Here is a 10752-nt window from a genome sequence, read left to right as displayed (position 1 = left end):
TTTTTTTTTTTTTTTTTAATTTTTTGGCACTCGGCAGGGAAAACCTCCCGACTGGCAGGACTTTGTCGGTATCATCACTCTGCTTGTTATCAATTCGACTATCAGTTTCATCGAGGAGAACAATGCTGGTAACGCTGCTGCTGCTCTCATGGCACGGCTTGCTCCAAAGGCCAAGGTAGTAAATTGAAGTGACATGTTTCTATGCTAGTATTTCCATTCTGATCTCGTTCTGTTCAGTGTTGTTGGTTGTTTAAGGTTTCCAGTTTCCTGTTTTCTTTTTTGGGCTGGTGCACACGGCTTGACACTAAATTGGTTTACTCTTTATGTAAAATACAGGTCCTTCGAGATGGAAGGTGGAGCGAGGAGGATGCTGCTGTTCTTGTCCCAGGTGACATAATCAGTATTAAGCTTGGAGATATAGTTCCAGCGGATGCTCGTCTCCTTGAGGGAGATCCATTAAAAATTGATCAGGTGACTAGAAGTAGAACTGTTGTTTTCTTGTCTTCAGCGTCTCTAACAATTGGATCAAATTAGTCTTCCTTATAAATCTAGTCCTGTTTCATTTGCAGTCTGCCCTGACAGGGGAATCCCTACCCGTGAGTAAAGGCCCAGGTGATGGTGTCTATTCTGGTTCGACTTGCAAGCAGGGAGAGATCGAAGCTGTGGTCATTGCCACTGGTGTGCATACTTTCTTTGGAAAGGCTGCTCACCTTGTGGACAGTACAAACCAAGTTGGCCATTTCCAAAAGGTAGGAATCTATGTAGTTCCCACCAATTCAATAGACTTATATTCCTATCTATTGCTGGGTTTATCAGTCCATATATCTATTTGTTAGGTTTTGACTGCAATTGGGAACTTCTGCATTTGCTCAATTGCCATTGGAATGGTAGTGGAGATTATCGTTATGTATCCCATTCAGCATCGAGAGTATCGTCCCGGAATTGACAATCTACTTGTGCTTCTGATTGGAGGGATTCCCATTGCCATGCCTACAGTTCTGTCAGTAACAATGGCAATTGGTTCCCATCGCTTATCTCAGCAGGTAAGATGTGGCAGACATTTTGGGGATGTTATTGTTCATAACCCATTGTGGGTTGCATTGTCCTTGATAGATGAGGCATTCTGTTATTAATCAATGCAGGGAGCCATCACAAAAAGAATGACTGCTATAGAAGAAATGGCGGGCATGGACGTGCTTTGCAGCGACAAAACTGGAACTTTGACACTGAACAAGCTCTCAGTTGACAAAAATCTTATTGAGGTTTGTTGATAGTGCTACTTTCTGTGGATGCAGTTCTGAGCAAGGACATATTTTAAATTATTCAAACCCATAGTAGTCATGGCACCCAAGCCAGGCCAAGGCGATTGCCAGTCACCTAGGCGAGGCCTAATTGCAGGAATATAACCCAACCAGAAATCAAGAGAAATTCAATAACTAAACAAATACACGTTTGATTGGCCAGAAAATCTGGTCAAGTGGCCTAACGGTCAAGGAGAATAGTTCGGTAAAATTTGATTAAATAGTGACGGTTAAGGAACTGAAGAGTCATATTGAGAGTTGGATTCTTGAAACCCACAAAAACAAAGAAAGTTTGACAGCAGGGAACTTGAGGGTCAAAACTGCAAGAAAATATTGAACTGGTTGAATGATTGGTCAGTAGTGTAAACCCCCATTAATGGCAATCTGAAACAGATTTGAAATATCAAGACTTAATCTCAGATTTTTGGCAGAACCTACAAACAGAAAGCTATTAACAAGAATAGATATCTCAGGTAATGAAATTGGAATTTGATCGGATCTGATCAATTGGATTAGAAGAGCATTCAAGAATCCACCAGATCCTTGCTGAATCAGCAGCAGAACACTCTTGAGTCCACAAGGGTTGACCCTCAGAATCCAAGGAGCCAGCCTGAAGTCCACAAATCATAGTTGCGGCAACAATGTATTCATTAAGAAATTGTGGGGAAGGCTTAAGCCTCTTACATAAATTTATAAAGCTTTAAAACGGAATTCAAATAAGACTCAAAACAGGAAAAGACCAAGAACATATAGAATTACTCTCCAGCTGCAGGCTGTGTTTGGAAAATCCATAACTGACTCAAATACTGTTTAATAGAAGAAATGAAGACCAATTGAAAAAGGAAACTTTTCCCTACTGCAGACTTATAAGGGAGGAATCCTAAATTGAAAAATAACAGAGATCGACTTCAAAACACGTATGGAATTTATAAGTGGTATTCCAGTCTGTCCAAACAACTTACCGATAAATAAAGGAAATAAGCTCCTAAGCACTAGCCTATGATTTGAAGTCCCTTTACTGAATGAAACTCAACCACAAGGTTGGTTGTGAACCAGGATACTGGTTCAAGTTTGGACCAGACCAACTGCAAATTCTTCTCTTCTTTCATCTGCTGGAATTCTTCAACAAAACGAGATCTATATTTTACATTCAGACCGTAATGATGGTTATCTATTTGATATTTAATTAGCTATATATTTTATGGTTTTTCAAATTTTATAGGCATTTAGTTCAATATCTTATAATTATTTTTTGCCTGTGTTTTGGAACCTTGATAATCAAGGCACTAGAGGCCTTGAGCACCAAGGAGTCCATTGTAGTAACCGCATAGGCGATGCCTTGAGAACAATGGTCTAAACTTGAATTACATTTACTCAGGTCTTCACAAAAGGAATTGATGCCGATACTGTTGTTCTGATGGCGGCCCGGGCCTCCAGGGTGGAAAACCAGGATGCAATAGATGCTGCCATAGTTGGGATGCTTGCTGACCCCAAGGAGGTAAATCATCAATCATAGTGATTTTTTTTGGATAGCAATGTTCAGTTTTGCTTAGTATTAATGCCTTTTTGTTTTTACCATTAATAGGCACGGGCTGGCATTCAAGAGGTTCACTTCCTTCCATTCAACCCAACCGATAAGCGAACAGCGTTGACATATATTGACAGTGATGGTAAAATGCATCGGGTCAGCAAAGGTGCACCAGAGCAGGTAACAAATTTCCTCACTCTTGAGAATTTTGTCCTAATTTATTGGATGTTTATCTTCATTCCTGTAAGTGATATGGTTCCCAGATTCTGAATCTTGTACACAATAAGCTGGATATTGAACGAAGAGTTCATGTAGTGATTGATAAGTTTGCTGAACGTGGATTACGATCACTTGCATTGGCATACCAGGTCATAATCTGCTCTATTGGCTCTCTCCTACTGTTTTTTTATGTGTATTCTACCTCATTCTGTTTTTCATGCTGTATGGTCTATGTTTTCCTTTGATGTACAGGAAGTTCCGGAGGGAAGGAAAGAAAGCTCTGGAGGTCTATGGCAGTTCATTGGTCTCATGCCTCTCTTTGACCCACCTCGACATGACAGTGCGGAGACTATAAGAAGGGCTCTAAACCTTGGAGTAAATGTTAAAATGATCACAGGTGCGTTGACGTCTAAAGAAATGTTATCCCTTAACCTTGACATCTGGAGCTACCATGTGAAGGGGAAAAAATGATATCATCTACTTGAATTATGTGGGTAAATTAAGATTCATGGTGTCGTTAAATCTAGTAAGGTTACGGGCTTCTGGTGAATTGGTGTGCTGCTGTTTATACCCAGATTTCTCCACATAAAATACTCCTTCCAGATAGTCTGAGGACTGCTGAATGATTCATTTTTTTTATTCTTAAGTCACACCTATCAGTTAGAAGGTTTAGCTTTATTACTAAAAACTGATCCTTTGTATTTCCTGGATGTTTCACAAATCCTAATGCTTAGTATAGATAGCAATATTAATATGTTGAAGGAATTTTCAGATATGGGATTAATATATTAATGTTATATTAATCTTCTAGTTGGAGGTCTTGCCTTCTTTCTTATAGTTCGACATTTTTTTTGAGTTTACCAAATATTGGATCATATTTTAAAATTTTGACCTATTTCTGCAGGAATTGATTCAAATGTTGTGGTTTCAATGATTGTTGAAAATAAATACATGTGATTTTAAATAAATGGAGAATAGACTTTCCTTCGAACAAGACGAGGAGTTTTAGCTTGAAATGTTGTTCGAGTGTTTCTGAAATTTTGTTGGGCCAAAATATTATGTCGACAGTAACGCAGTGGTTGGGGATTCACTTAAATGCATCTCTAGAAACTATTTGTTTTAGCAAGAAGAATACAAGGAGTTTTACACAAAAATTGCCAAACTATTTGTGTCATTTTGGATCAAAGTGTATACTGGACCATGGGTTGATTGAAGATCAACACTTCCATCCCAAAAAAGAAATATTCCTTTTGACACCGATCCATGTTTCATAGAAATAATTTTTGGTTTCTATATGGAAATTGGGGAAAACTCTTTATGTGGAAATCTTGTATTAGATACTAAATTTAGAAATTAGGACATGGTAGTTATTGTAACACTTGTTTTTTATAGATTGAATCCAACTTTCTTCCTTCCAAAGAATTACTTTACATTTTATTGAACATAATAGGTATATTAAAATATTTAACTATGCGATTTGCTTTTTGTGGCATTAATAGGCCGAATATATACCAGGCAGATTTCTGGCATTTTCACCCTAATAAATACTCTTATTTAATTATAATAAAATATATAAAAGATCAACTATAATGCATTGATTATAGAACACTTTCTGGGTTGTATTACATATGTAACGACTGTCCCTGATGTGCCATAGTTGTCATGAATTGCTCCCTTACCAAACATGGATGAGTCCATGGAAGTGGGGACAACTCACTCATCACTTGTCAAGTTCAGCTCAAAATTACTGGAGGAAGTATCTCAAAGTGTGCTCGAAATTACAGAAATGCCATAAAATTCCATTACAGTGAAATGGGTTCTTGTAATTAATGATGTTTTTCAGCCACTTCCAGCGCTGTTTCAGGTTGAAATTTGGCAGTTGATTGTGTGGGAAATCCATTATCACATGACCCACCCATGCCATCCAAGCCTGCCATGTGGCAAGCAGGTTGTGGCCTTGTGACAAATTCGACCTCATAAAATGAATAATGCCTCCACCCTCCCCCCCTATTTTTTACTTTCTTTTTTTTTTGGGGTGGGGGGGAGGGGGAGGGTAATGGGGGGCTATGTATGGATAGCCGTTTGGAAATTGAGAATTGTGAAATGGTTTTCTGCAAGTCTCTTGGTGTTTAAAAGTTAAAACATGCACATAAACTATCTGGGCTCATGAAAATTATCAGGTACGTTGAACATTGGACTGTTGGCCACCAGGCCTTGGGGATATGTCTCAAACTCCAGATGGGAGGCCTTGAAAGCCATTCATTTGTCATCTACTCATTCTGTCCAGATGATTAGACTGTTTATATCGTTCTAACTGGTGGACAGCTGCTGGTTATTGAACTGTTTTTTTCATTGAGGGAGGATTGGAGCTTACAACTGCCTGTTTGGATGACATTTTTCCAGCTAACATTTTGGTTTTCAATTTGGCGATGCATATTAATATTTCTGATGAATTGTGGAACACATTTAGCTTGATCCCATTGAACCGGCAGTAGGCAGGCAAGTCCATTTTAAAACACATTGAAGAAAACTGTGCTTAGTCCCGTGTCTGCCTGGTTTACTGCCTGTTTATACCTTGCCTAGGTTGGTATGAATTTGACATCTTGGGGCTGCCTGATTGCCTTGGCTGACAACTGCATGTAAATACTGATTTTATTGAACAGCAGCATTATGGCCAACTTGGTTGGTTGATATTCACATCAAAACGCATGTGATGGATGATCATCTCTCTTAATTTTCTGTATTTCCTTCTGGTCCTTGTACCTGCCACACAATCAAATTAGTGGATTTTTGTATTCGTTCTCCATGCCTATTGCTTGACTTTTTTGGGGGTGATTCCCATCAGGTGATCAACTGGCAATAGGGAAGGAAACAGGACGACGTCTGGGAATGGGAACGAACATGTATCCCTCATCTGCTTTGCTGGGTCAAAACAAGGATGAGTCAATTGCTGCTTTGCCTGTTGATGAATTGATAGAGAAAGCTGATGGTTTTGCTGGGGTATTCCCTGGTAATGTTTTTGTTGCTTTCCTTATTGAGGATTATTATATTTCCACCGTGGAACTACTACTTCTTATTTGTTATTCTTGTGTGCTCAAAGCATGCTTATTTCCATGTCCTTGCTTCATTTAACCTCGTTGTTCCTGATTGTTTAGAGCACAAATATGAGATTGTAAAACGTTTGCAAGCAAGAAAACATATATGTGGAATGACTGGCGATGGAGTCAATGATGCTCCTGCTCTTAAGAAGGCTGACATTGGGATAGCAGTTGCTGATGCAACTGATGCGGCTCGTAGTGCTTCTGACATTGTACTGACAGAACCTGGTCTTAGTGTTATCATCAGTGCAGTATTGACTAGTAGGGCAATCTTCCAGAGAATGAAAAATTACACGGTAAACTTCGTCTCTAGCTACAGCTCAACATGATTTGGCCTGTTTAACCAATTTGGCTTATGTATGAATGTCATGATTACAAATTTTACCTGTTACAAAAGATTTAGCATGGGTTTAACATATGGGCTATTCTTGATAATTGTGGTTTTTCCCTTGTCTTTCTGTAGATTTATGCGGTTTCTATCACAATACGTATTGTGGTAAGTTTCCTGCAGTTGTTTAAGGTTCATTTAATTGACTCTGTACAACATCTATTCCTGCACATCTGGTGTAAAGGTTTTGTAAGCTGGCTGCTGGGTTCTGAAATATGATCCTTTTCTCCCCTGACCTTAACAGCTTGGTTTCATGCTGCTGGCACTTATATGGGAATTTGATTTCCCACCCTTCATGGTGCTGATCATTGCCATCCTTAACGACGGTTAGTTTGTCTTCCCCAATACTTTACCTCCACAGTGGATCATCCATGATTTTATTTTTCTAGCTTAGTAAATACCATTAATTGTTTTATTTTGTTGCACCTCATGAAGTTTCATTGCCAGAAACTGCCTCTTGTACTAGCTGGTGTATTATTCTTTCTATTTTTCCATTTTCATGCTAACAACTTGCTTTCTATGATTTATCAGGTACCATAATGACAATTTCCAAGGATAGGGTGAAGCCTTCCCCTCTGCCAGACAGCTGGAAGCTGTCTGAAATATTTGCAACTGGCATAATTCTTGGTAGTTACTTGGCAATGATGACGGTTATTTTCTTCTGGGCAGCATATAAGACGAATTTCTTTCCGGTACGATGGGTTCGCTGTAGAAAACATAAAAACTGTTACCTTGAGCTAGTAAACAGGAGAGAACTTTTTATTGTGTAGAAAAATGGATGATATTTATGTTTTCTGGGTAATTTAGAAGCTTCTTCTTCTTCTTCTTCCTTTTTTTTTTTTTAATGGATATAATTGGAAAACTTAATCACAACTTATGCCCTTTTCATGAAAAATGATCCTGTGAAAGACATGGCATTATTATAATGTTGTGTATATGTCAGTCAAGGGTCCCTTGATCTTACAAAAATTCTAAAGAAAATTTATATCACTGTGGGATTGCTAATGCTCTTCTTCCCTTTGAAGCCTGTTATTTATCCATATTCTGCTGTCATAGTTTGCTGTAGCAACTTCTGAGGATATACCAATTAATCAGTTTCTCAAGTAGTTACTTGACTTTCTTTTTTGTACATTTCCAGAGAACGTTTGGGGTTTCTAGTCTTCAGAAAGGAGCTCGAGATGATACCAAGAAACTGGCCTCAGCCGTGTATCTTCAAGTGAGTACCATCAGTCAGGCCCTCATATTTGTGACACGAGCTCGGAGTTGGTCTTTTGTGGAGCGCCCCGGTTTATTGCTCGCAGTGGCTTTTGTGGTTGCCCAACTGGTAGCAATCTTCCCTCCCTTTGTGTGCAAGCTCCTGATTTATCTTGTCGTGCGGAGAGAACAATGAAAGAATGAAAATCTAAAACATTATTTGTTCTTTGACAGATAGCTACCCTTATTGCAGTCTATGCAAACTGGGGGTTTGCAGCAATTGAGGGGATCGGATGGGGTTGGGCTGGCGTGATTTGGCTTTATAATATCATCACTTACTTCCCTCTTGATTTCATAAAGTTCACCATCCGATATGCTCTGAGTGGAAGAGCTTGGGATCTTGTTATTGAGCAGAGGGTATGAATCCTGTTTTCTATTAGTCGTTAGTGTAATTTAACCTGAAACTTGTTGCTGAGTTTCCGCTCTGGATTCCTTGCAGATTGCCTTTACGAGGCAGAAGGATTTCGGGAAGGAAGCTCGTGAGCTGAAGTGGGCACATGCTCAGAGGACTCTTCATGGTCTGCACCCACCTGACACCAAGATGTTCAACGACCACTCCAGTTTCACAGATCTTAATCAGATAGCTGAAGAGGCCAAAAGACGAGCTGAAATTGCAAGGTATAAAAAACTGATTATTTGCATAGTGAATAGAAATGGAAAGGAGGAATTATCTTTTCCGGGGCCTGGGTATCAGAACCACCGACTATTTAGCGAGGGTCATTTTGTGTTAAAATGTTTAAATCATCATGCTTGCTGGCTGGTTGGGCAATGAATGGTTCTACTAAAATTGAAAACCTAGCTGATGTAGAGCTAAAAGTCTACCTGCATGGGTCATGGGTCAGCATGGTGCTCATGCCTTGGCTTACCGCCCTTTGGTCCTTAGCCAACTGTTATGCAGCCAATCCATTGGATGACTAGACTAGCATTATGGTCCTCTTGCCAGAGTATACTGATTGGTACAATTTTGCAATGTATACTTATTTATTGCCACTAATATCCATTGTATCTTCATAGACATTAAATCGTAAAATCGCTTGAGCTTTAGGAGACAATATTTCTGACCAAAAGCACACTAACTTAGGCTATCATGGCATGATGCAGGTTACGGGAACTCAACACATTGAAAGGACATGTTGAGTCGGTGGTGAGATTGAAGGGCCTAGACATAGATACAATTCAGCAATCATACACCGTGTAACGGCAGCCATTTATGTGATTTCAGTAGAATATAATTATACATTTGAAGGTGGTAAAGTTGAAGATGCGATCCAATTCGTCACCTGAATGCCCCTTTCTTACTATTGGGCATGGGCATTATCCCTGTAGTTTCACTTCTTAGTGCCCTCTACCCTGTGTGTGTTCTGTTCTAACTCAGTTGATATAACTTAATTGCTCCACACCAGAAAAAGAAGTGCTGGTAAGAAGGGTTGGGTCGTTGTGATATGTGTTTTGCCATTTTATGTCTATAGTGAGATTTTTTTCCTATGCTTCTGGCTCAAAACTTGTATGTTAAGGTGGTGAGCCTTCTCCTTGGGCGTAATTTGGTGTGTTTAGGATCTTTTAGGATGATGGTTTCATGGTGTTCCTAGAGATTATTGCGGGCAATGCCATCAACATGGATGAATAATCATCACTGCCAAGGTGTGGGATGATTTTCAGTTGAATCAGATTAATTTTCTTGCCATTGTATGAATTAAATCATCGGACCTCTCTAAAGTCAAATCAGAATCGTTACAGGAATCACGAAGCTCTTCACTAGCATGTTTGGCCCCCGCATTGATGGTGGGTAAGAACCCTAGTTGAAACGGCTCTCCTTTGCTTTATAGGTTACCAGCAGAGTAAGGTTGCTAGGTTTTAGAAAATGGTGAATCACACCATGTTATTGTTAAATCTAATTAGAAACCCATGTGTTTTAAATCGGGAACAGGTTTGTTTAGTTAATGTTTTTGACGATATTTGTGGTGGTTTGTAAATGAATTCCTCTGCCTGTGAACCCGTTACTGATAACGGCAGTATGGCACTGAAAAGAAAATTACTTATAAAATGCCTAAGCTCTTGTTATTGTTACTAATGAAGCACTAAACTGTACTTCGAATTCTACCAAAAGAAAAAGTTGTACTTTGAATTCTAAGAGATGAATGATCAATAAAATTATGGTTAGCGAAATGATCTTTGAGAGTGGGACTGACTTACATTTTATCTTCTCCACGCTGCAGACCAGCCTGGCAAAGCTGACTAACTGGGTTTTCTTAAGCTATTTATGGAAAAAAATTGTGAGTAAAACACCTATGAATCTAAGATCATTATTACTTAAATCTACTTATTTGTGGTCATCTATCATCACCATGAGAATTTTTTTTTTCTTTGTTCGTGAAAAATTTATGTGGGTGTTCCTCAGGCAACCAAGGGTTGCAGTATAATTTAATCGGCATGCTGATTTTGTTGAGTAGAATTATTTGATGATATTTTTTACCATATGATTGAGATGGTCTATAAAAAAATTGGCATGTGATTAAACTACAATTTCTTGTCACCATTAGCCATATGAGCACGTGGATAGATTTTGATAGGTCCACATGATAGGGAACCTTGTAATTATTCCAGACGTCAAATTTCAATTTGAAACAAGCATAAAAAAATGGGTTTACAGTTCAAAGAATTTATAAAAATGCCACTACATTATTATTGGAATTATTATTATTATTATTATTTTTATGAACCAGATAATTAATATTAAACAAGATAAAAGATTACATATTAAAACATTCAGGCAGAGAAGGAGGTAACTTCCTGTTCCCAGCACTATGAGCCATAGCTAGGAAACAAGATAAAAGAGGATTAGAGTCCACACATTTATATACATAGCTCAGAGAACCATATTTGGCAGCGCTGAGGACATCCCTGAAGAGTGGGGGATTTCGTGATATTTCTGATTGGCTGTCTTGTGTTTCTAATAAGTTGTTT

The 10752-nt window shown here is 38.7% G+C and overlaps 1 protein-coding gene across 1 annotated transcript in view; it reads left to right on the top strand.

The window, feature by feature from the left end:
• LOC122076462 (ATPase 11, plasma membrane-type-like) overlaps nucleotides 1-9273 on the top strand; it is a 10342-nt gene extending 1069 nt beyond the window's left edge. The window contains exons 5-22 of the mRNA XM_042641764.1: nucleotides 38-175; nucleotides 337-471; nucleotides 570-749; nucleotides 837-1043; nucleotides 1143-1262; nucleotides 2680-2799; nucleotides 2887-3009; nucleotides 3093-3197; nucleotides 3301-3445; nucleotides 5894-6058; nucleotides 6204-6442; nucleotides 6610-6642; nucleotides 6779-6860; nucleotides 7066-7226; nucleotides 7673-7858; nucleotides 7963-8145; nucleotides 8228-8406; nucleotides 8890-9273. Coding sequence (XP_042497698.1) covers nucleotides 38-175; nucleotides 337-471; nucleotides 570-749; nucleotides 837-1043; nucleotides 1143-1262; nucleotides 2680-2799; nucleotides 2887-3009; nucleotides 3093-3197; nucleotides 3301-3445; nucleotides 5894-6058; nucleotides 6204-6442; nucleotides 6610-6642; nucleotides 6779-6860; nucleotides 7066-7226; nucleotides 7673-7858; nucleotides 7963-8145; nucleotides 8228-8406; nucleotides 8890-8986 — 2598 coding nt within the window. The 3' untranslated portion in view covers nucleotides 8987-9273. The remainder of the gene's footprint in view (nucleotides 1-37; nucleotides 176-336; nucleotides 472-569; nucleotides 750-836; nucleotides 1044-1142; nucleotides 1263-2679; nucleotides 2800-2886; nucleotides 3010-3092; nucleotides 3198-3300; nucleotides 3446-5893; nucleotides 6059-6203; nucleotides 6443-6609; nucleotides 6643-6778; nucleotides 6861-7065; nucleotides 7227-7672; nucleotides 7859-7962; nucleotides 8146-8227; nucleotides 8407-8889) is intronic.
• The last annotated feature ends 1479 nt before the right edge of the window (nucleotides 9274-10752 follow it).

Source organism: Macadamia integrifolia, chromosome 4 (assembly GCF_013358625.1).
Source record: "Macadamia integrifolia cultivar HAES 741 chromosome 4, SCU_Mint_v3, whole genome shotgun sequence".
NCBI classification, from domain to species: domain Eukaryota; kingdom Viridiplantae; phylum Streptophyta; class Magnoliopsida; order Proteales; family Proteaceae; genus Macadamia; species Macadamia integrifolia.
This window is presented reverse-complemented; position numbering and strand designations above follow the sequence as displayed.